Raw genomic sequence first — 26546 nt, 5'->3', positions numbered from 1 at the left:
TATGACAGAAAACACATTTATTTAAACTGCTGCACAATGGGAATCTCAATCATTTTCAAATGCCAGCTGAGGGAGAAGTGACTCACATGGCTTGTGTACAGGAAGCCTCTTTGCAGTTTTCAGTGCTGAATTTCTTTTCCTCTGAAGACATCAGGGGTGTGAGTGCTGCTGAGTGGCAGCAACATGCTTGGCAGTGTTTGGACATGAAGAGACACGTGGTTCCTGCCCTGGAGAGCTCACAATCTAAATGTGACATGGACAAAACTATCCCAACACATAACAATTGACTGAAATACCATCTGTCAGACATGAGATCCATTTTAACAAGCAACTGGAATACCAAATATATATATAAAGGTTACAGGTGGGACAGAGTGGTGGCTGTGTTCTGTTTTTATGTTCATACAGGCACTAAAGGTAGTGGTGCTTTGCTTGAGAAAGGGATTTTCTTTTCTTTGGTGGGGTGGCTCCAGCTGGTGCTTCCTGAACAAAAACAAAGAAAAATCAATTTGAACTCAGCACTTCTGTGATGTTACAGATCTGAACTCTGCACAATGTTGTGATGAATTAATTCCCATGGAACAGATGAACCCGGATTTGGGAGAGGCAGCATGAAAGAAGTGATGGATTTCCTGCCCTGTCGAGGTGCTGGGAAATCCCACCTGCACCTGGTTGGTGAAACCTTTGGCAGCTACCTCAGAGTCTGAGTCAGCTGGGAATCCAGCCCAGGACAGGCTGGAGGGGGCTTGGAGCAGCCTGGGATAGTGGAAGGTGTCCCTGCCCATGGCAGAGGGGTTGGAACTGGATCATCTTCCAGGTCCTTCCCAACCTAAACCATTCCATGATTCTATGGGTCCTAGAGAGAGCACTTTGTGATCAGGAGGAAGTCCCATCACCCAAAGGAAAATCTGCTGGAAGTTCCAACTCTCTTGTAAGTTTGAGTTTCTCCCCAGTAAGTGATTGTCTCATCTGTATTCCAGTGCAGGGGAGAAGGGACAGAGGAAGGAGAAAACCTGAAAATTAAAATTAGAAAGCACATGCTGACAGAACTTGAGCAGTGCTGGTGTGCTCACACATCATACAGGACAAACTCTGCCTTCCAGGTGCTTCCTCTTTTGCGGCTTTAAATTTGGCCTATTTTCAGTAATTTTATACTGAGTCATATTTCCCACCAGGCTCCTCTCTTTTACCAGTATTTTATGTTTTCAACTGAATTTGAGAGAGGAATTCATGTGAGGCATAGAGCTCCTAAAAGCTGCAGTGGAATCAGTAGCTGAGTAGGAGAGGAGAGGGAATAATTCTTATTCCATGTGAAAGACAAGCTACAACAGTTAAATCTACTTTTGAGTCATCAGCTGGGTACTTTATGCATGGACACTTCACCTGTCCACAACAATAATTACAAAAATTGCAATTTTATCTTACTGTAAGGGCATTTAGAAACTGTGCTTGATGCCTCAATATTTACCTGAAAACCTGTTCAAGAAATATTGTGTCGTAGGGAACTGTACTAAGACTCTTCCTGCTCCTCCACCGCTTCCTTTTCTTCTCCCTCTCCCTGCTTTTCTTCTTCTTCCTTTTTTTTTTTTTAATAGAAAATATTTGTAGTTATCATATAGGAATTGAAAGAAAAAAAAATAAACAGTCTTGAAATGCAAAGCTCTGCTTTTACCACTGTTCTATTTCCAGTAAATGCAGTATTCTTTGAGATTCAAAAACAGAATTAATGTATAGAGTTTTTAATCTCAACATGGCAGGGCTTTATTTTGTGAAGTTTATAGGCACATGCTTTACTATAAGAATCCTCTTCCTAGGGAGGTTAGAACACATGGTTAAGCCGCAAATTGGTACTCAAAATCAAAATAAGAATATTAAATATGTGTAAATATGACAAAAAGTTTAGTATTTTTAACTATACACTTTCCTGAAGCAGTAAACAACTACAGATTCATGGCACAGGAAGTAGACTCCTGAATGATCTAAAAATCACCTGGAATCAGATAATATAGCCTTGTTTCCATCTCTAAAGTTCTTATTTCTCTCTTTTATGCAGGAGAAATGACACATTTGAAAGACAATAGCCCTTTGCTTCAATCAACAGTTATCTCAAAACTTGAATTTGTGTCCCACAGACAACAACCTCTGCTTATTCTCTTTCTAGAATTAATTAAGCTCTTCTCTGAAAAACAGCTGGAAATTGCTTTGTGGGCTCCTCTTCCAGCCATCTCCTGTCCAAAGGCACTCCCATGTGTATAAATCAGCTTTATCTCAATCTGCAGCCCCTTCACAAACTGCTTGGACTGCAAAAGTGACGTGAATTTCTTTGTGGCATATTAAATAACCAATCAAAGAATCAATAATGAGCTTTCTGCCAGGACTGCAGGTTGTACATGAGCAGCCCAGAGCTTTGTTTTCCCTCCCAGGCACCTCCTGTCTCTGCAGGAGTCACACCTGAGTTGCTGTAGTGAAATCCTACTTAAATACCTGCTTGGGAATGGAGCTGTTGGAATCAGATTCCTGGTTTCAGATGTTTTTCAGGGAAAAACATTGAATTAAAGAATCATTCTGAAAAACCAGAAATGTAACACAAACATCTGTGGATTAGAAGTTCTTATGCCAAAGGAGTATTGCCTCTCTGGGCGTTTTCCCCCAGGAAAGGTACCTTTTTTATCTCATGAGAACTCTGACACAGGGCCAGGAGATCCCACTGACAAACCACATCTTTCAGATATTACCAACTTCCATCCAAAATTCAAGTCAATTAACTTTTACAGGGGAAAGAAATGGTTCTTTCTTTTAATTGAAGCATTTGCTGGTGGTGCCAGAGTGAAACTAACCAGGCTTGGTGGCCCTCACCTGCCTCTCCAGGAATTTCTGCACTTTGCTCATGGCTCCAGGAGCTTTAGGGTCAGGAAAACACATCCTGGGAGGAGCAGCTGAGGGAGCTGGGGAGGTTCAGGCTGGAGAAAAGGAGGATCAGGGGGGATCCTCATTGCTCTCAGCTCCTGACAGGAGGGGCAGTGAGGGGGGTTTGGGTTCTGCTGCCAACGAAAGGACAAAGGAAATGGCCTTCAATTGCATCAGAAGAGGTTCAGATTGGAGATTAGAAAATTTCCCTGGCAGAGTGGTCAGGCCTTGGGATGAGCTGCCCAGGGAGGTTTGGAGTCACTGGAATTGTCCCAGAGGAGTCTGGATGTGGCCCCTGGGGACAGGGGTTGGGGTGATGCCGGTGGGGCTGGGGTGGCACTGGGTGATCCTGAAGGTTTGGGCAAAGCAGAAAAATGTTTGAGGATTTGTTAGAAATTCTCATGAGGGAAATATCTCCTTTATGGGCAGAACTGCCTAAATTGTCACAACGAGTCTTTCACCCTGAAAATGCAATCACAGCATGGTGTCAGTCAGTGATTATCAAAGATGGACTTGTCATGGGAGTCCTTGGCAAATTGTATTGAAGGCTCTGTGACAGACAATTTCCATTCCATTTACACCTTTTAATGATTAAAGGCCCATCTTTGTTCCCAGTCAATAAGATCACGATAGGACCAGCCATTATCTCTAGCAGAATATGACTGTGGTGTGTTTGTTTTCATGAATAAGAATTTACCAGCTTTTGAGTGAAGCAAAAGGACTGAAAAGAAATTAAATACACACAAACAAAAGCTGTTAATAAAATATCCAGGTGTACTATACCCCTGTTGCTGCATGTTCTTCCTCGGCTTCCTACAGAAGAGATACAAAAGAAAATATTAAAAAGATAAAATAAAGAAAGAATATCAGAAATGAGACAGGGTAAACACAGCAGAAGTTAAACACTGAATTTAGGAAAATTATGTGGAATTCACTGGATTCATTTGGAGATACTGTCCTCCAAATTAACTCACAAAGCATATTCAAGCTTAACTTTTATGCTGGAAAAGGACTATAAAATCATTAAATTGAGTTCTCTTTTCCTCAGTTACTTCTAATCAAAACTGCTTCATTGTCAAGCAAAGATGTGAAGCTGGGTTTTGTTTCCTTGTCCAGGTGGAGTTTTTGCAGGTTTTTTTTTTTTGGTAATTAGCTGGTCTACAAAATGCAAGTATAATCAGAATTACAGAGAGTCTTATGTATGCTATACATCATCATTCAGAATCTGGCTTGTGATTCTGTTAAGTGTTGTAGGCTGCAACAGATGCCTTGGCTCAACAGGGAATAAAAAATAATGCAAGCTGGTTTTAGACTGTAGATTGAGCAGAAGTGATAAAAGAGATTAAAAAAAAAAAGTGAATAGAATGTAATGGTAGATCCTAAGCTGGCTTTTGGGGGAAAGAGCTGATCCTACCAAAAATCCCAAGGACCAGAGACAAATGTCACAGTGCCACACAGAAGGCAGAGGGGTTGATTTGAGTTCTCGTGGAATGACTTAAGGGAGTGAATTGCCGTGCCAAGGTTTAAATATGGCCTGAGGAATTGCTGAGACAGGATACAGACTTACATTATAATATGATTTTTGAACATGTTTCTAAAATAATTTTGCCCTGAAGGGAGCCTAATCTGTACTGAAAACTGATTTAACTGGGACACCACTTAAAAAATACTCGAACCTCCAAGCTTAAATCTGAATTCAAAATCAGACAGTGAAACCACAGAAAATTTATTCCCAGCACATGGAGTGACCAGCAGGGTCCATGTGAGCTGGAGCTCAGTCTTCTCTCCAGGAAACTCAAAACCAAAGGGACAGACAAAGCAGGAATGGGGCACTGCATCCATGCAGACAAAACCCTGGAGCTTCTGCATTTCTGCATCTCCCAGGAGCAGCAGCAGAAGGTGGAGAGAGCTGCAACCTCCACACTGAACATCCCCTGCTCCCGAGCACGGGAGGAGCCTCCTGAAACCTGGAGCCTCCCCAGGGCTGAGCCAGCACCAGTTTGTTCTGGTTTCTGGCCTGGGCTCACTGGCAAAGGCTGAGGTAATTCCAGAATTTTCCACAGCGCTGACATTTCTCCTGCAAAGTCACTGGAGAAAAGCTGGCTTGGTTACACCTCACAAATGGGAGTCATTTGGGAGGTGGTTTGAAGCAGTGCTAAATAAGGCCAAAATTCCAGTACTAAATTCCCACTGGCATATTAATTCAGCCATGGAACATAAAACTGCCATCTTTCAAATGTTTGTGTTGAAAATACCTCTATCCTTTAGGACTTAACATCCAGTGGAGATACTCTGATGGCAGTCTGGCAGTCTTTGAGCATCTTTACTTTCATAAAACCCTGCTCAGGTAAGGAAATGGTATTTTTACTTTCTTTAATAAGCAAAAAATGAGATACAGAGACAAAAGGTGGAATTCATCTCGCTGTAGCTGCCTCAGAGTTGCTCTTCTCATCTAACCCTGTCCTCTGTGTGCTGTCTGTAGTGAGTGAGAATAGCAGAATTCCTACAGAATGATTCATGCCATCCCAACAGAAGTGATAATTGGGATGAAGCAGGCAGATGCCACCGCACTGAAGTGATTTGTCCTGGGTGACACGGGAAGTGGGTGGTGGAACAGGGCATAAAGTGTTTTCTGTGCTCTCTCCTCTGCCTCTCCCCTCCCTGAAAAACTACAAAGAAATCTATTCTCCACTTTTAACTCCAATCTCTTCTGTGAGAAGTGGAGCAAGGTGCTGGTTGTATAGGAGTGGTGCTGCATGATGTCAGTGCAAAACCTCTCCTCCACAGCTGCCTGACATGTTTGCAGACAAATTCCAGCATTCTGCTCTCATTTGAAAAGCATTAAAGCAGAATGCCAGCCAGAAGGGCAGGGAACCCAACCCAGGCAGCAGTTTTGGCTCCTCTCATGAAACAATAAAAAAGGAGTTTGATGGCACTCACCTGCCAGCTGAAATTCATAGCAACATGTACAGTGCTTGGATATAATTTTCCTTAAGGAGGAATTTAGTTCCCACTGAGGACTGTCTTTCCTCATCACTGTTATGAAATCATGAGTGGGACTTCCCAGTGGCTGAGGTGTGCCTGAGGGTGTGTAAAAGGGGCTTTTCCAGCCCAGCAGTGGCCAGATCAGTCACTATTACAAAGGGCAGTGGGGAAAGGCCTACAGAGAGCTGTTTCCTCTGGAGAAATATTGCAGCTAGATGAAAAAAACCCAAACTCCATTTGTTCTGATCTTTGATGTAAGAAGTGATGCATTTGAGCTGGGTATTCCCCAGGGACCATCTGATCTCCAAACACAGAATATCCTGACAAGCAGGCCTGACTCCCAGGGAAGAGTCAGCACCCAAATTAAGCCATCCTTAAAGGATGCAGCACAAACCTGAGCTGCAGTTTGAGATCTGTAGTACTAGAGCAGGAGCAGACAGGAAGGAAAACATTGGCCTCTCTTTCTGCACTGTCCAGGGGATTCTGCAAGGCCTGGAGAAGTCACTGTCAGATCTGCAGCAAACATTTACAGCCAGATTTATTAGCACTGCACTTGCTGGCCATCAAGAGCAGAAAATTGTTTTTTTCTCCCAGGCAGGACTCAGATGTCTAGTCCTAAATTACCCTCCATAACTAGACTCTGGTTCCCAATGACCATCAAAATAAAATAAAAAGCTTGGGGTAACAAGTGGCAAAAGGCAGCTGCTGATATTAAAGAATCAGAACAAAGTTCCCTGGAGTTTTATCCAGGTTTGATATCATCCTTATATAAAAGAAAACACATCCAAAAGGCACTATGCAATCAGTCACCCTGGGGCACTCCAGGAGGCCTTGTGGGTTTATGTTCCATGTGCTTAGCACAGGTAAAACCCTCAGATCACAAAGAGAAAGGAAAAATTACCTGTTGACCTTCTGGGGGTGTCTGGCCAGACTGAGCCTCTTCAGGAGCTCCTTCATCTGCCTTGTCTTCTGTGTGTGCCTCGGTTTCATTTGTTGCATCAGATTTTTCATCCTTGGAATCAGATTTATCTTCTGTGGCTTCTGATTTTTCCTCTGTGGCATCAGACTTCTCCTCTGTGGCATCAGACTTTTCAGTCTCCTGGCAGCAAAGGGGAAGTCATGGTAAGCTTCAGGGCACACAATCAACAACTCATTTCTATAAAATTCCCGAGTTTCTTATTTTGGGAAAATGTTTTTCTATTTTTGCTTCAGCTCTCAAATGAAAATACCCCCTTTTAGGGTGTATTTCTCCTGTGAAAAGAACGCTTGCTGGCATGCTGACCAGGTGGGATTTGTGTGGGGAAAACAGGAATTCAAGCACTTCTCAGCATAGCAGATTCTCTAACCTTCCTCTGAAAGTTCAATAGAAACCAAAGTTCACCCTGATGGCACATTTGAGTTTCAGTTAAAAAAACCCCCTTTTTCCACCAGCATGAATTCCAATTAAACATCATTCAAAAGCTCCAGGAAAACAGAAGTAATAAAGGATTTCACATTTAGTCTCTTAACTTTCTTGCTTAAAAACATCAGGAAATTCTTCCCACATCAGTCACTCAAGTCCATTTATTCCAGCACCATAACCAAGCAGCTCCTGGGAAGTCCTTTATTTGACAAATATCCTGGTGTCCTTTCAGCCAGGTGGCTCTGAAAGGTCACAGTGGCTCTCACACTGTGTCAGACAAAAGGAGGCCTCAAGTGGCACAGCAGAAATATGATGAAATGCAAGAGCATGAAGTGCAAAGTCACCTTATTTAGGGCAAGCAGTTCTGGGTCAGACACTAGAAAGTGATTTTTCTATTGCACTTTAGGAGCTTGTCAGTTAATGATCATCAAGGAAGAAAAAGATAAGAAAAAGATGAATGTATTTAAATTAGCATGGGATAACTGAGCCATGAGGGTGATGGGACAATGAAAGAGGTAAAAAATGTAATCCTCAGATGCATGAGGTGAGGAAAAGCCTCCTCTGGATTGCTCTGTGCCATCCCAGTCACTCAGGCTCAAGAAGGAGAAACTCAGACTGGAGCAGGTGCAGAGAGGGCTCCAGGAACATCTGAGGGAGTGGAGAGCCTGTCTAACCAAAGTGGGACAAAAAAAGCTTCATTGCTTTAATCTATTGAAAGTGATGCTGTGAGGGGATATGATGGCACTCCCAAAATAGATCAGGATAAACATCAGACAGGGATAGGACAAGGAGGAGTGCTGAGGGAGATGCAAAGTGAGTACAAATTGGCTGTGAAGAAAAATTCTAATCATCATCAGTGGGAGATTTCGGAAGTGATCTGTAGTAGAGAGGTAAAGAATCTTATTCATTAAAAGGACATGTGACCCCCTCTGAGGGGTGTTATCTGGGGTGGGTTCCCCTGGCACTCAGGGGAGGTCCTGTCCTGTGTCACCCTGAGTCCCACACGCTTTGGGAAGAGCAGCACATCCCTGGGAGGAGACAAACTCCTTCCCCATCCCTGTGACCAAACCCTTACAGCTCAGCCACCTGGTTGCTTTGGGGTTTGCTGCTTTTCCATCATTTCATTTGTCTCCACAGTTAAACAGAAGCCCTTATGTTCCCCTGTCCTTTAAACTTCACAAGTCCTTCTCCAGTGTCCCCATGATGATATCTGTCACTGTCATATTTTCTGGAAAAATCCCTTTGCCCAGGATTCTTCTCCTGGGAAGCTCAGAAGCCTCAGAGAAAAAGGAAAACAATATTTATCTCATTGCTTCTCCTGTGTTTTGCTGCTTTGCAATGTGGTCTGGAGATTGTTTACCAACCAGTGATTGTTTCATTGGTTGCATGTGAATTGTTTTTACTTATTGGCCAATTACGGCCAGCTGTGTCAGACTCTCTGAGGAGAGTCATGAGTCTGTATTCTTTGTCTTTCTAGCTTTCTGTGAGTATCCTTTCTGTATTCTTTAGTATAGTTTAGTATAGTTTTAGTATAGCATTCTATAATATCATGTTATATCATATCATATCATGATAAATTAACCTTCTAAGAACATGGAGTCAGATTCCTTCCTTTCCTTCCAACAATAGGGGTCTCAGAAAATACCACAGAAAATATCTCAGCCAGTGCTCTTGTTCTGCAGAACAGGGCATGTCTGGCTGGCTTTTATCCCCAGAGCTACTGCCTGAGTGCTGGCTTAGGGATCTTTGTCCCAGGATGTGCTGTGGGACATAAGAGATGTCCTCCTGCTGGCAAGCTCTGCTGGATGGGGACAGAAATGATAGAAAGGAGCTCAGGAATGTTAGGAAGCAGATATCACAGCAGTTTGATGTGTTTTTGCTGAAACTTGACTGCCTGCAAGGCTTGGTGCTCTTTTGGCAATTTTCTCCTGAGTTCTGGAAAGTCAGTTTAACATCCAAGTTACTTGCAGTGAAAAGAGAGTGGGCACAAAGGTCCCTAAGTTCTCCTTCCTCTGGAAGTGGAGAAGGAGCTGATCAAGATGAAAGCTCTAAAAAGCAAAAACTCACAGCACTTTCACACTCTGTCACACAGCTGCACAAGTGTTTGTGCCAGCACGTGGGGGATGCTGGGGAGAGGGATGAGCAGCTGGGAGGGAGCAGAAGGAGCCAGAGGAAGGAGGAGGGAGAAAAGACAATTTCTTTTTCTGGCAATATCCTCTCATTTCAAGTGCACATAAAATTGTGGGCTCACTGCACTCTGATGCTGGTGGCATTGTTATTAAAACAGATCTACAGAGAACATTTGTTGGGCTTGGTTTATTGTTTACTTTTCTCCCAGAAGCCAAAAAATATTTTAAGATTGAAATATTAGTAACACAAACATACATTGAAATTCTCTTGTGCAATACATTATTCTCTTGTGTTAATACATTATTTTCTTAAGGAAATGCCAACTTCTTACAGATACTTTCTTTGCTGAAGTTTCTTAAATGAAAAGGACGGCATTAATGAAAATTAAATTAACAGAATCACTGACCATGATTTGGGTTGGAAGGGACCAAAAGATGATCTTAAAGATTGTCTCATTCCAACCTCCTTGCCATGGGCAGGGGCACCCTCTACTAGACCTGGTTGCTCAGAGCCCCATCCAATCTGGTCTTGAAATAGATTAAATATTTATTTTCAGCACAAATTTCATTAAAATCCATACACTCAGTATTTTTTGGCTGGGACATAAAATACATAAGAACCACAGAGAGCATCCTAATTAAATGACCCCTTTGTGTGAATCCATCTCAGATGAATCACATACTTAGATCATAAGGCACAAAAAAGAGTTGTATCAGAAAGAACGAAACTCTAGAAGCAGCATGTTATCAGCCAGAACACACACACACACACAGAGTTCTTGTTAATTATATGGAGAACTCTGACATTCAGAATAGCATTGCCACACTGGCTCTCCATAGAAACACAGAATTTAATTTTCAACGAATTGAAAATGAAGTACCATTTCTAAAGATTGGCTGACAGGTCATTTTCTCTTTAAATAAAATGCACATAGCACAAATTTGTAATTCAAAGCAGATTTAGAAGAAGCTTTCCTCCACTAACTTAAGCTTGAGTACCTACAGATTTGGGGATATCAAGATTCTGGATATTAAGATCAAGAATAGTGGGATTAAGGCTTCAAGTGTGCAACATTTGAAAACAGACCCTCAAGTCACATAAATCACTGAGAACACTGAGTCAGACTAAGCATAAAAATGATGCCAGCTTTAAAAAAATGTACCCAACTTTTGAGGCAGCTGAGATTGACACACCTGACCCCCAAACATACAAACTACTTTGACAAAGGTCAGATCTACACATGTATCCTATTGGGACATCACTCAGGCCACTAATCCAAAATTAAACAGGATCTCTTAGAAATCTGTCACAAATTTGAGTGATCTTTGGGTCAGGCACAGCTGCCCTTAAATCCCAGCCTGCCCTGAACTGTGTTTGGAACTAATCTAGACCAGGTGTTCCTTCAGGTGAGGAGGTGTTTGGTATTAATAGATTAAAATACTTATTAACACAAGCTGCACTACATCTGCTGCTTCTCTCAGGCACAGAAAACTGTTCTGCTCAGCCCTGCTAAATGATGCTTTAGAAAACACAAAAACCATTGTGGTCAGGAGGAAACAGGAGAGAGGATGATGGGAGCTAACAAATCCTTGCTGAAGCACCACAAAAATGGATTGGTTTCCTGTAAAGTCACTGCATTTTATGGGCACATTGCACCCTTTAAGGCAATAGATTAACTTGATATGATAAAATCACAGAATCAGAGAATCAGTGAATTATTTGGATTGGAAGGGACCTTAAACATCATCTTGTTCCATAGGCAGGGACACCTTCCACTATCCCTGGCTGCTCAGAGCTCCATCCAGCCTGGCCTCGAGCACTGCCAGGGATCCAGGGGCAGCCACAACTTATCTGGACACCCTGGGCCAGGGCCTGCCCACCCTCACAGGGAGGAATTTTTTCATAAAATCTGATCTGAACCTGTAAATTTTCAGTTGGAAGCCGTTCCCTGTGTCCTGTCCCTGCATGCCCTAAATTTTCAGTTGGAAGCCATTCCCTGTGTCCTGTCCCTGCATCCCCTGGAAATTGTCTCTCTTCAGGTTTCCTGGGGCTCCTTCAGGCTCTGCAAGGCCACCCTGAGCTCAGCCCAAAGCTTCTCCTGTGCAGCTGAACAATCCCAGCTGTGCCAGCCTTTCCTGCCAGCAGAGCTGCTCCATCCCTCTGCTCATCCTGGAGCCTCCTCTGGGCTCTCTGCAGCAGCTCCAGCTCCTCCCTGTGCTGGGACAGGGCTGGATGAAACACTCAAATATACAGAATATATTGATATATAGAAACAACAGAACAAGAGAATCTGCAGAACTGAATGTGTATTTTTTGCACTCAGCAATGGCAATGAATTGGCAATAAATTTAACTACAAGTATTTTGTTGGGAAGTTATAATTTGTTGAGGGAGCCTGAAAAGGTTAATCTGCTTCCTCAGATGGAAGGAAATAAGCTCAAAACAGTCCTGGTCAGGATGCTGTTGGATTGTGCTGTGGAACAGGATCGTAGCCAGTAAAGAACTTCTCTAGTCTTGGTGCAGTATGAGACAAAAGATGGATGGAAAAAGAAATAGAATGTTTTAAGACAAGAGAATCAAATAGGTATGAGCTTCATATTAATCTTTGTCATGTCTCAGCATAGTAAAAATCTCTATAAAGAAAATGCTTACTGCCTTGTGCTGATTCCATATTTTATAGTTTGCATCTTCATTCCAGAAAAGAAAAAACCCAAAACCCACACATTTTTTAAGAAGGGATTAATAGGAAACCTTGTCATATGTGTCACCATCACCATCTCTTCCACACCTGACTTATAATTCCAGATTTATGCTGCTGGAAATCAGTGTCATGAGCCATCCATTGTGCTTATCTAAGGTGGAGTTGACAGAGAATGAGGGGGAAGCAGAAAGAGAAGCAGAAGCAGAGCAGGAGAATTCTTTGTTTGACAAAGCAGGCAGCCTCTCCTGCAGTGAAGATGCTGAGAAACACCTCTGCAAGAAGTGTGTATGTCTCTCACAAACAGGAATAGATTCTGAAAGGAAGGCTATCAGAATTCCACATTTAACAGGGACTTTACAAACACTCTCACTTATTTGCACTCTCTGGCCTGCAGCCACCACCAAGGCAGCAGTTAATCACTGTAAACAAGACAAGCCTGCTACCAATGGCACTAACAAACAAACCTGCCCAGCAGAATGTACTGAACATATTATTTTCAACATTTCCAAGGCAGTCACAAAGTAGAAACTGTAATAGCCTCTGCTGACAGCTGGGAATGAATGAATTCTAAAAAATTGTCACTTTGCTTCACAGATATGGAATCTACCAGGACCTTGCATGAAGAAGCAGATAATCTGTGGAGTGGGAAGGTGGAAAAATGCAATTTTCTTTATCTCACTGATTCTCCACATATCTTTTATAATGACTATAATGTGTAATACCTGCAGTCCTTTAAGCCTTCCATGGCTTTGTGGATGTTAATTAAATGAATTCTCACAAGACCCTTGTGAGGTAGGCAAGTCCTTTTTATTTCCCTGGGTGGGAGATGACACAGCTAAAGCAGAAAGTTTAAATCACTCTCCTTATCATGCAGGGACTCAGTGGCAAAGACATTTATAACAACTGGGACATTTAAAACACACCCCTGAGCGTGTTTTCAGCTGTGGTTCTCAAAGCACTTAGAAAAGGCTCCCTTTTTTTCCCCCTCTGCTTTTACAGGAGAGGATAAAGAATTATTTCCAATGGTGTTTCACTCAAAGCTGCTGCAGAGCTGGACCAAGGCAGATCTCCTGCTCCAAGGCACTTCCTCAGCCAGGTCACCACAATGCAGCAGAGTTCTCCTGTCGCTCTGGCTCATCACTCTCTTGATTCATTTCTTTTGTTGGCTCACCCACGTTAAAGATGGCAATATTGTAAGAGCTCAGGATAGCAGAGCTGTAACAGTCTCAGTTATAAAACTTCTAATTAGGAGAAGATTCTAATAAAGAAAAAACACATCGGTTTCTGTAAAAAACAACACCAGGGGGGGGAAAAAACCCCAACAAAATAAAATGTTTTTCTTTTGCCAGAAATACATTAGAACATTGTCAAAATGTGATGGAGAACCACAGGCAGACTTGCCAGAGGGACCTGGTGAAGGGCTGGGTGAGCCCTTTTCTCCTGCAGGCAGAGGGAGAGAGTTCCATGGTGCCAGTGAAGGATGGGATGGGTCTGATCCCAACACCGTGTTGGGGGCCAGGACTGGTCCTGTCCAATGTGGTCAGGAGCAAGGGAAGGCTTCTTGTAACCAACACCACCTAGGAATTGTGTGAGGGAGTCTGCAACATTTAAAAGCTGAACATAATAAAACACTGCTTTGTGTCAACAACAACAACAAACCCATCAGCTGGAGCCATGGTAACGAGCCTGCAGTGAAAGAAGGCAAGAAAGAAGTATTTTTCTACTATTTACTGAACCAGCCACTTTTTTCCCCCTAAGAACACTTTGCTGCTCCAACATCTAACATATTGCTTGCCACTGCCTCTAATGTGACATGCTGAGTCACTGCCAATGTTCATTTTTTATTAAAATCAAATAAATGATCCCCATGGAAGGGCATACCTTTGTGCCTGGAGGAGGAGCAAGGCCCAGGAACGAATAAATAATATTTTCTTCCTTGGCAGAGAAAAAGGATTCAAAATCCTACGAAAGGAACAAACAAACAACAGAGAATTGGTATCAAAAATCAAACAAAAAGCACAGGAGGAAGAGGCCAGCCCAAGCAAATCCCACATAGATGAGAATGACCATGCATTTGTACAATTGTCTGCATTATCTGAGCCCCAGGAAGAAAATACAGATAAAGGGAGTTTCACACAGAGTGGCAAAATGAATAAATGAGCAAATCTCTCCAGAGACTTACACTTTAATTATATCCCATCCATGGCAGAATCAGATGAAACTAAGTGTCTCATTTTAACGTGCCTCAGCTGTTCACTCTGAGGCAAAGCTATTCCCTTTAAATGTTGAAATAAAACTTGCTGTGAGTAAGGACACAAAATAGGCCCTCAAAACCCTGGAACTTCTTTATGGCAAATAAAAGGCAACAGTCAAGAGGATAGCTTGAGTGAAATGGTAACAAGGAAACTTCATTTTAGAGAAAGGCTGTCTGGTTAGAAAATTATGTTATTTTCAGACTAACTTAGGAAGGGGTTGTGCTGTTCTCTCTGATATCCATGTACCAGCCAAAATGTCTTGTGCCCTGGTGAAATGAAATGATAAACCAGTACATTAAATGCCTGTTTTCAGTGGAAATGGAACTGAGAAGACCAGGGATGCCTCCTATCCTGCCAGCTACAGCTTGCATGCCCTTTACTGCTTTCACCTCTACAGCACTCCTATCAATTAAGGAAGTTTTGCTGTCACTACTTTTGTCACCGGGAACTTCACAGCTCACATCTTACACAGGTAAAAAGCAACAAATATTTAAGTTCCAGAAGAATCTCCAGTCAGGAGTGACTGGCCCAGAATCACAGGCAGCTCTGAGACAGGGGACTGAACATGTCCTGCTGAGCCCTACACTGCTGCCTTGATCATGTTATCATCCTTCCTCTAATCCCAAATAACTCCAAGAATAGAAGCCTGTAAATAATAAGGTGCTGAATCATCCTTGAGACTTGTTTGTAAAGCTGGGTAAGGACCTGAGTTGTTTTATTGAGCTGTTTTAGTATTTCCAGAGTATAAATTATCAGAAAGGCTGGAGTGGATGGTTTTGAAGTCACCTTAATGCCAACAAGACTGGAATTGATGACATTTCAGTGCAGTTTGGAAGAGCTTTACAGACAGGACAAATGACAGCCCATTTCTCTGATTTATCTGAGGGACAGATTGGCTTTCACACAGTCACACCCACTGGGAACTGCTCCATCTGGGAGAAGCCCTGGAGCACATTTTGCTGCAGCTCCAGGCCACCCATTTCTCAGACCATCTTCTCATCCAAGCCAGGCAGTGTCTGCATCTGGCTCATGGATTTAGGATTGGATTTTTTTTCAGCAAACAAGAAAATGAGGATTTTCTGCAATTTGAAGGGCTGCAATTTGACATGGTCACGCAAACACAGGAAAATTGTGCCCTCCTGTACACCACATAGTCAAAGCAGCCTGAGCCAACCATGGCATGACATGGCAAGAGCTGGGGAACAAAGAGAGGAGAAGAAAACACCAAGACCATGAAGTGCACGTGATATTTTATGTCTTTTTGAGGAAAAGTAGTGCATGGCAAGTGTACTAAAATCTTCCAGAAACACAAAGCCTTGTAAATAACCAGACCTGAGGACACAAGTAAAATGTATGAATGACCAGACAAGTCCTTATCAGAAGTGGGTATAATCTTCCATGATATCAGGGGCTGCTTGGCAACAGGGAGTGTGCAATGACATCCCACAGTAAATGAAAGGTCACTTATTTCCTCACACTGGGGAGGAAGCTATCATGTATTAAATAAGAGATAAAGGAATGCCTACAGTGATCATGGAATAGTTTTTCTTATGGTGTATTTGCAGCTATGCTTTACTAATGGTGACTTGTTCACATCTCCATTTGCTGAATGACTAAAGATAACTGTTCCCAAGGCAGGCAGCAAGAAAAATAAGCAGGAACAATTTATTTCAGGTATGCAATTATATTTTATCTATATGAAAAGACATAAATGGTTTAAGTGCTGCAATTTGTCAACTGGACATCAGCAGAAAATTCTTCCCCCGGTGCTGGTACAGCACCAGGTCAGAGCACAGAGAGAGAGCATGGAAACACCATCCTTGGAGTCTTTTGGAACTCAGATGGCCAAAGCCCCAGGCAATATAAGCTAACTTTAAAGCTACCCTGCTCTGAGTAGCAGGCTGGACTACAAACCTCCAGAGGTCCCTATCTTTCCATACATTTGACTTTAGCAGTTACGTAAATGATAGAAACATAAAATGGCCTGAGTTGGAATGGGACCATAAAGTTCATCTCATTCCAGCCTGGGCAGGGACACCTTCCACTGTCCCAGGTTTCTCCAAGCCCCAACATCCATCCTGGCCTTGGGCACTGCCAGGGATCCAAGGGCAGCCAAAACTTCTCTGGACACCCTGGGCCAGGGCCTCAGCACTCTCACAGGGAAGAATTTCTTCTTAATATCTAATCTAACCCTATTCACTGGCAGTGGGAGCCATTCCCACTGTGTCCTGTCCCTGCATGTCCTGGAAATTGTCTCTCTCCAGGTTTCCTGGGGCTCCTTCAGGCCCTGCAAGGCCACCCTGAGCTCAGCCCAAAGCTTCTCCTGTGCAGCTGAACAATCCCAGCTGTGCCAGCCTTTCCTGCCAGCAGAGCTGCTCCATCCCTCTGCTCATCCTGGAGCCTCCTCTGGGCTCTCTGCAGCAGCTCCAGCTCTTCCCTGTGCTGGGACAGGGCTGGGACAGCTCTCAGGTGGGCTCTCACCTGAGGGGGCACAGGGGCACAATCCCCCCTCACCTCTGCCCACACTGCTCTGGATGCAGATCTGGACACAGTTGGTTTCTGGGCTGCAAATGCACATTCCAAAATCAAATAAAAGCCTTACCTAATAGTTCAGAGATGTTTTTTAAAGTACATACAAGGGTACTCTATTCTATGGATTTCAGTTTACAGAAGAAAACAGAGATTTCAACTTACAAAGAAAAACAGAAGTTTACGTTTCCTTTCTTTCCTAGTTTTCTAAGGGTTTTTGTCAAGCAAAAGAAAAGACAAGAGCAACAGAGTGCTCAATATATTTAGCAAGTGACACAGATGCAGACGTCTGTCTAGACATGAGCAAAGAAGCAGCTTAAGAAAAAGATCAAATAAGGACATAATTGCCAGCACTGATGGATTAGAATGGATACTTGAAATTGGTGCTTTAGTCAGGCATACAAAATGAATCAATTTCTAATCTATTTCTTCAAGTGGCAATACCAAAGATCTGTGAGAAAAATAAGATCTCAGCTATTTTATCAGCTATTTTATAGTTTTAAGCTTCTGTGACCTCATGGAAATGCTGCTCCCAGGCAGTGTATCTTTATAAAAATCCATCTATAAGAATCCTCCACTTTACAGTACATGCTGTGGAGTGGAGCAGCTCTTCATGGTCACCCAGAAAATGAAGATACAGAAAATGTATCAGCAGAAAAGCAGATGTGCAGAGAGACTGGCTTAGCTTTCTTATTATGCCATTCTATTCTAGCACAAACAGAAGACTGCTCACCTGTCCCCAGAACCAACTTTCCTTTCCACCACTCCAAAAACTTCACTGAACTGCAGAAGAGGACATTGGACAAGGTCACAAAGGACCATTCCTCCAAGGCAGGAACCATTGCATCACTCTGATCCACTGGTTCTGACCCACCTTTAATGAGATAATGAAGTGATCTCCTGAAAACAACGTATTTTCTGATGTCTGATTTGAACTTTCTTTGCTGCATTTTCTTCACTTACAGCTCATCCCACCTCCAGTGGATGCAGAGCAGAACATATTTTACAAAATCCTAGATAATTTAGGGGGGAAGAAACCTCACGAGACCACCTAGACCAACCTCCAGCTCAAAGCAGGGTCAATACTGAATTCAGACCAATAATTCACTTTTTGCCACAGCCCTTAGAATAGCTGAAGGTTGTCATGTCTCTCTCCAAACCCCTCTTTCTCAGATTAAGGAAGGAAATATTTAATCTTGACTTTTTATCTCCCAAGGCTAGATCTCCCAGGTCATCATGATGTAATGTGTACACACGTGCACATGTGTGAATGGGAACCAAACATTGATAAGAACAACTGATAAGACCATTGATAAGAAGGGAAATGTGGGAAAAGAGTGATCCCAGAATGAAGAATGGTGGAAAATGAAATGTAACAGATTTGATCTTTAAAAAAAAAAAAAAAAAAGTACTAACTGTGAATGAAGAAAATAAAAATTAGCAGGAAGGAGAAAGGGAAAATATCTTACAAAAAAAAATGAAAGAGGTATAAAGAGCTTGACTTGTTTAGCTCAGCAAAATGAAGATTAATAGAGGATACAATTCCCATCTACAAATATACTGGATTGGGACTGTTGAAGATAAAGAGTGATTTGGGCATAGCAGGAAATTGGTATGAACTGCCTGCATTTAGCCAGGCTACAAATTCAAAGGTTTTTAGGTGTCACAAGAGTGAGGCCCTTAAAAAGTGATGAGAGCAATATATTTTAAAAGAACTTTCATGAAATCAAGATACTGCACTGGAGTCACACAGACCCTTGCAATCCTCAGAGATATTTTTAATAAAATGGCTGAGGCCAAAGGAGTGGGACATGGGGGAAGATGCATCAGATAAACATAAACCAGCCTAAAACAATTCTGGATTTCTGGATGGCTCTGCTGGCCCTGCACAGGCTGTGCAGGGAAGCAAATGCAAATCCCCAGGGTTTTATTGTAGAATGTGTCACTTGGGAGGGGTTTGCAGCAGTCTGGCAGCCCCTGGCCATGTTCTCAGCCCACATCACACTCCCTGTGCAGCTCCCTCGAGGCACCTTCCCCTGGGGAGAGGATAAGGCTCATGCACTGATATGAATCTCATTACCTTATTTATTTGGAAATAATGATGCCATAAATTAGGCTTTGTTATGCACTCACTGGGATCATTAGCTCTGAGCTGGGTGCATTAGAATTCTGGAGACTTTTAGACTAATTGTAAATTTGATTCAGTTTTTAAATCAGTAGCTGCAACTTCTTCCCCATGGAGGTGTTTTTGTAAAGGACTATTTCTTCACTTGAATTTATTTCAATATGTAGATTATTTGGCTCCCTGAAATAGCTTCAGACATGCAGTAGAAACTGTATATTTATCATTTACTGTCAAGACTGACCAGTTGCAACATTTTATAAGGCAATTATTCTTTAATTCCTTATATACTTCTCCAAGGAACATCAGAAATATTTATTGCAGCACTGGCTGCCACAAAACCCAGAGTAAGATATATCAAATTATACTTTTTATTGGTGCAGACTGGATGCTGAAATGCACATGAACTCCAACACACCAACTTCTCTTTTAGGAATTTTATGAGGAAACAAGGAAACAGCTGCACTCCAATATTCATATTATGAACTTTTGCTTTGAGAGCACTGAAGTTAATTCTGAAAACTCAGTGGCATGAAAATCCCCGCTGCCCCAGTACAACCTTTCAGGAGTTCACCCTGGATTTGTGCAGTAACTCCAAACCAGGCTCACTGGGTGCTCTGTGTTCCAGAGCACTTTGCAGGTTCATTCCAGACATCAGATCCCAGCACTTTCCAGACTGGCCATTTTCACCCAGACTGGGAGAAAATAAAAGGTCTCAGATTATCTCTTTTGATTCACAGTCCTAATATTCATGCTGGCACATTATTATCTTTCTCTGCTTTGAACAAACTGTCTCAAGAAAAAGAACCTGTTATGAGCACATATGAAAATATGAAAGCATCTGATGAATGCTACAGTTGCTGTTATGAAGGGTTGGATATTTATTGAATAAGCAATATATAATGCCAATAATTCAAACCACATCCTGGAACTATTCCAGTAAACAAACATTCCTATTTATTTGTATATTATAATGGAAGAAGAAGATTCCTATTCCCAGCCTCTGGTACCTTGAAACCCAGGTAAGTCCAAACAAAATATCAACACTCTCCATCAAAATCAACTGAAACTTCAAGAACTTTCTCCAGTCAATTTTCCCTCCGTAAATAATCTTCTGTTTCATTGCTTTTCTGTGCTTACAAAATGCTTCCTGAGAATTGTTCTTTCACAGTGAATCTCAAATTGTTTTAAGGAGTTTGTTTGATGCTTCCTATTAGTGGAAAAGAGTCCCTTTCTGTGAGAAACCACTCTCTGAAATATTTAATTTCCCAACAGCTTCTTACCCCACAGTACCGCTCCTCGTTGAAGATCTGTGGAGGGAGGGGAATTCCATTCTGAGGCTTTTTTTCACCCGGGACATTCTCTCTCATCCATTTCCTGTTGTCCTCATCTCCTGCTATGTCCATTTGCTGAAAGTCAATCTTGTTGGCCTCTAAAAAGCCCACGACTTCTTGCTGTTTCTTTTTTATCTGGGTAGGAAAAGGGGAAAACAACATTCCTACTTTAAAATGAAAATGGTTTTCTAAAAGCAACTGCTGTTACAAGAACTCAGGCAAGTTTGTCAAGTTTAGAGAATCTTTTAGGTTGGAAAAGGCTCCAAGATCATTGAGTCCACCCTTTGGCCAAACCCCACCTTGTCCCCAGCCCAGAGCTCTGAGTGCCACCTCCAGACCTTCCTTGGACACCTCCAGGGATGGGGACTCCAAAGCTCCCTGGGCAGCCTGTTCCAATTCTTTTTCCATGAAAAAATTCTTCCTGAATGTTGGAAGTTCCTGAAGTGGGATTCACTTCTCCAGTAGCCCTCAAACTTTTTGAAGCTGAGATTCAACACTTTCTGTCAGCACCCAGAGTGCTGCCACTACATCCCTCCCATCACACACCCACCCCCCAGCTTCTTTCTTTCCTCCCTGGATGCAGTGACAACTCCAGCTAAGAAATGAGGCTCAGCAGGAAGCCTCCTACTGTGTTCCCAGATCTGGGAATGTGATGCACAGATACCTATGGTGATCCTGCCTGAAGTCAGCAAAGGTCAGAAAATGTACAAATTTTCCTCAGCATGTTACAGCCTCCTTCTTCCTCCAGGTCCCAAGTGACATTCAGCTGTCTGTGAGCCACGTTTCTCTTGTCTCTGTTCTTTAATGTTAGGCATAAATAAATTTCACAGAATCAGAATCACACAGTAGTTGGGATTGGAAGGGATCTTCCAGTCCAACCCCCTGCCTAGGCAGGGTCACCTGGAGCAGGTGACACAGGAAAGTGTCCAGGTGGGTTTGAAATGCCTCCAGAGATGGAGACTCCACACCCTCCCTGGGCAGCTGCTCCAGGGCTCTGCCACCCTCAGTGTAAAAAAGTTCTTCCTCATGTGGAGGTGGAATTTCCTGTGTTTGAGTTTATGGCCATTGTTCCTTGAGATATAATATATAAATATGAGTTAAGGCTCGAGAAAATCCAGCACAGCTGAGCACCTGTGCTTAAATAAATCCCCCATTAGAGAATGACATTCCAGTTGGACCACGAAGAACACATTACATACAAATAAAGCTTGTTACAGACAGCTTCTGTGACACCTAAAATTCACTCACGACCCTTTTATTCCCTATGATGCTGATTCTGTGCAGGCATTGAGCTTATAACCCATCCCTTTACTCTGAAAATGTAACACTCACTGTATTTCCCTAGTAAAGGAACACTGCTCCTGAGCAGCTTTTAAAGAACTTGCCACCAGACACAGCTGGAATGAGGCATCAAGGTAATTTTTATATCTTGTGATTTGAAACCATGTCCTCCCTATGTCAGACATCTGAACACCTGAAATTAAAGTGACACCAAGCTAGTTTAAATCAGAGGGACAGGCAATGAGATGAGAACTAAATCAGGGATTATGTATTTCCATAATCTAATAAAACAGAAGAGCTGAAGTAGAGTGATAGTCTATTATCCTGGAAAGATGAATTCTCATGAGTAGATAAAATTTCTTTTCCTTGTACAAACAAAGAAGCATCTATCTACACATAGGCTTGCTTATAAAAAATAGCAAACATAAAATTCTGTACATTTTTGTCACAGCATCAAAGGTTTGCAGTGAGCTAAAGAAAATGCATCACTTTGAATGAAAACACTAATCCAAAGTGGTCAAAAGCCATGCAGTTAACAGAGTTCAAAGCTGCTTATTTCTATTCTTATTTTCTCTTTTTAAAAAAGAAATAATCTCATTACTGCCTATTGAGCTGCAGAGTTATTTGCACAACACAGGCAGCAGAAAGGATTGCTCAAAGGACATTTCACTGGAGAAAGTGGCAGGATAACATTTGTATAAATGGTTAATAAAATCTGCAGGAGCCAGCAGCAGCAGTAACATCACATGCTCTGAGAGCCAGGCCACTCAAGTGCTGTCAGCTGCAATTCCAGGGCCAGCCTGTCCCTTTGGACACAGGCACTGCAGGAGATAGGGCTCCTGGAATAACTGCTGCTCCAGACAGACGGTGCCTCTGAGGAGATAATGGAAATGGAGCCAGGGATTCTGTGCTCCTCTGCTTATGAAAGCTGTAACTTTTAAGCCTTCATAATTTCTCTTAATAATTTCTTAATAATTTCTCTTCAGCTTGAGGTTCAGAATGCACAGGAGGCTCAGGCAGCGCCAGGCCTGAAAGCAAAAAAATGTATGAAAAAATTAATGCTGAGGTAAAGCAGTAAACTTTCATGGAATTATGCTGCTAAAGGAAAAATCAAGGAGCTTCTGACTATGACAATGAGATAAGCAGAGCAGAGGATGTGCTGTGTCTTAGGGCTCACTGTTACTGGGGTTTAGGCAGAGCAAAAGACTTGGGACACAACCGAGTGTGTAACCACAAAGCAAACCTTTGTTGTGGGTGGCACTAAGTGGGCAACCAAAAAAATCTCTCCAGGAAGCAGCACTCACAGAGGGAGATGTAGGGTGTAACAACACAGAGGACATGCAAAGGCTTTCCCAGAATGGATGAGACTGCAGGAGCTTGTTTGTGCCCTCCCTTGTCTCATGGCATGGGAAGAATTCCAATTACTTGGGGATAGATTACTTGGAAAGTGGTGATGAGCAGGATATTATTTCAGCAATGCCACTTTTTCTTTCAGCAATGCTTGAGTTGTACCATTCCTAGCTACTAGTTCCTTAAAATTTAAAAAAAAAAAAATGTTTCAAATAAATGGCATCTGGCTAGAGTGTAAGGATTGCCAGACTTCGCATCCCTGGAAGTGTTCAGGGCCAGGTTGGATGACAGAATCACAGAACGGTTTGTGCTGGAAGAGACCTTCAAGATCATCTCACTACAACCCCCTGCATGGGCAGGGACACCTTCCACTATCCCAGGCTGCTCAGAGCTCCATCCAGCCTTCCACTTCCAGAGCTCTGCTCTTCCAGGGCTCCAGGAGTAGCCACAGATTCTCTGGGCACCCTATGTCAGGGCCTCACCACCTTCACAGGGAGGAATTTCATCTTAATATCTAATCTAACCCTTTATTTCTTCATTTTAAGCCATTCCCTGTGTGCTGACCCTGCATCCCCTGGAAATTGTCTCTCTCCAGGTTTCCTGGGGCTCCTTCAGGCCCTGCAAGGCCACCCTGAGCTCAGCCCAAAGCTTCTCCTGTGCAGCTGAACAATCCCAGCTGTGCCAGCCTTTCCTGCCAGCAGAGCTGCTCCATCCCTCTGCTCATCCTGGAGCCTCCTCTGGGCTCTCTGCAGCAGCTCCAGCTCCTCCCTGTGCTGGGGCAGCTCTCAGGTGGGCTCTCACCTGAGTGGGACAGAGGGACAGAATCCCCTCCCTTGCCCTGCTGGTTATGCTGCTTTTGATGCTGATTTGAAGGGGGGAAAGTTCATAAAAATGTCACCAAAACCACAGGAAATAGAAGTATTTTAGAGGTGTCATAACCATAAGCAGCAGGAAGCAAGACTGCAAGACTTCCTTTGTGAGACATGAATCCTCTTTCTCCCACAGTTTAGAATCTTGCAGGATATTACCAAATTCTAAACACCCCTGTGACTAGCAACAACACTATTTTCTTTTTTTTTTTTTTATTGTTTGCTCCAAGGCAAGCATTTAGTGCTTTTTAGTGCTATAAATAAGTGTCTCCACTTCTGGCTGCCTTAATGAATAGTTCAATATCAGCTAAGTCTGGAGCAGAAAGATAATAAAGCTGGAGATATTTAAAATAAATTTCTGAAGCATCAAGAGGAAAAATACAGACTGCAGATTTGCTCCAGAGCCACAGTGAATTATAACATTCCAGCATCTGATCTGCCAGAATGTCACTGGGTTCACTGCATTCACTTGCACAAAGTATTTATTAACATGAAAACCACTTGCAGTGACTAGGGTGACCATGTAGTACATAAAATACAGACTTTTTCACTCTTTGCCAATGATCCTCTGCTGATTTACACCAGAGGCTGGCCATATCTTATACTGAATTAAAAAACAACACCATGCATTTGATGGGACCAGCCACCAAATTTGAAGAGTTCACCAGTGCAAAGAGCACAATTTAAACTTCCAATTTAAACTGTTTAGGGATTAAATTAATTCCTCTCAGGAAAAGCTGTACATGCTTGATACAAAATTTCTATTTAATAGGATTTTAGTGATATATTGAGGTTTGTGCTAACTCCCTGCATGAGTGAATTTTATTTTACCAGGACTCATTAAAGGTTCATTGAAAGGATACCTTCCATCCATGTTCATTGGAAAATGTGGAAAACTACTCCAGGTGTACTTGGCACTGCAATTCAGAATCAGTGATCTGAACACATGCTGAGATTGCTACAGATATACACACACCCAGCACACCAGAAAGGAGCAAATGCAGAGGAATAGTGCCCTGTGCAGATTCCATAATTTTCTTTTGGAGTCTCCAGGTCAAAACAGGCCAAACTGGAGCAAGAAGAGTGCCCATGCACAGCACATGGCAATTTGTGAGCAGTGAACATTTTATTACAAATTGTGAGCTACCAAACCTGAAATTCCCAACTTCCTCTTCTTTTTTTTCCCTCTTGTATCTGAAGTTTATTATTAAAAAAAAATGCTAAATATCAATAGTAATTTTAGAATGTAAGGCTTAGGAACAGGTCCTCTTATATCTGAAGTTTATTTTTTTTTTAAAAAATGGTAAATATCAATAGTAATTTTAGAATGTAAGGCTTAGGAACAGGCTGGTAAGAGAACTCCAAACTTCCTGAGGAGCATTCCAACTGGAACTTCAGTGAGGGACCCTCAGTTCATTTCCTACAGATGGTGGTCCCATAAATGGGGAGTGGTTTTTGGAACTTTTCCACTCTGGAATCTTCTTAAAGAAATGCAGCTGGTGTCAGGGAGATAGAGATGTAGTTAGAGCTCTGTGTAAGCACCAGCCAGTTTGCTTATCCGTGTCACTGGGAGGGAGGGAGTGCCAAAGGAAAACTGCAACCTGAGCTCATCTGGGAACTGGATATAAAAGGAAACAGTCCTTTCCCGGTTCCCACCTCCCACGGACTTCCAACCTCCCTACTATTCACATGCCCTTCCCTTCAGCTGATACTCTCTGCTGACAGCTACAGCACTAGATCTCAATGCTAAAAATCATCAGTATAGCATTTCAACAGACACACACACCAAACAAAAAAAAAACCAAACAAAAAACCCCAACCAAACACCAACAAATAAACAAACAGAACCCAAAACCCCCAAACAAACAAAAACACAAATAAACAATACCAAACAAAAAAAAATTCCAAACCAAAAAGAAAACACTAAGTAAACAAAAAACCTCCCAAAACCCAGGAAAAGAAAGGGCCTTTGGAAAGAAGTTTTTCTGTCTAACTTTATCCAGCTCCAGGTTCTTTCTTACACAGAGTTCCCCCTTTGCAGGAGCAGTGTCCTAAAGTCTCTTTTAAAAACAAAAATTTTATTTTCTCCTGTAAAGAGTCCAGCATCATTTTTGCACAAATACAATGCCCAATGTTTCCTTCTTCAGTTTATATATATTGCAAATAATTTCCCAAACAGCAGTAAATCTATGAAATTACAGATAATTTAGATGTAACTGCGATAAAAGCTCGCAGGCAAGCCAGCCTGCACGGACAGGAATTCTCTACAACTTGAGCAACTTTCAAGAATAAGGTGGTCAGGTCAGAATAAAACTAAGGTTTATTCCGGCTTAAAATTCCAGTGGGTTTTTCATCACAAATTCCTGGTATTTCCTAGGCTAATTCGCCACGCTGATCCCAGCGGTAAGAGGAGGATGTTAAAGGAGTCACCTACCGCTGTAGACCCCGAAGATGTGGCGACAAACACTTTGATCACCATGCCGGCAGCGGTGGAAGTGAATCAGCAGAGCAGCCTTGCTACCCACGAGTCACCACGATCCCCGGAGGAATCCAAATGTTCCGCAGTTCCTGGGCTAAGCCGGGTGCTAAATGGATGCCCCCTCCCCCCAGCTATCCCGCAGCTTTGCCCTCTCTCCGGGGTCCCGGGATTTCCCACTCCATTGGCTCTTGGGTATTTTGGGA

The 26546-nt window shown here is 42.5% G+C and overlaps 1 protein-coding gene across 1 annotated transcript; it reads right to left on the bottom strand.

Moving 5' to 3' along the window:
* SH3BGR (SH3 domain binding glutamate rich protein) lies at positions 1 to 26546 on the bottom strand. The gene is made up of 7 exons (XM_041399742.1): positions 26299 to 26546; positions 20314 to 20499; positions 14006 to 14086; positions 6794 to 6991; positions 3690 to 3720; positions 1469 to 1578; positions 1 to 483 (listed from the first exon to the last, which is right to left on the bottom strand). Exons 1-6 carry the CDS (start codon positions 26341 to 26343, stop codon positions 1511 to 1513), a joined length of 609 nt encoding a protein of 202 aa, XP_041255676.1. The 5' UTR covers positions 26344 to 26546; the 3' UTR covers positions 1 to 483; positions 1469 to 1510.

The sequence above is a fragment of the Onychostruthus taczanowskii genome, unplaced genomic scaffold, assembly GCF_017590055.1.
Source record: "Onychostruthus taczanowskii isolate IOZ18803 unplaced genomic scaffold, ASM1759005v1 scaffold17, whole genome shotgun sequence".
NCBI classification, from domain to species: domain Eukaryota; kingdom Metazoa; phylum Chordata; class Aves; order Passeriformes; family Passeridae; genus Onychostruthus; species Onychostruthus taczanowskii.
The sequence above is the reverse complement of the archived record's forward strand: the minus strand, read 5'-3'. Positions and strand labels throughout refer to the sequence as shown.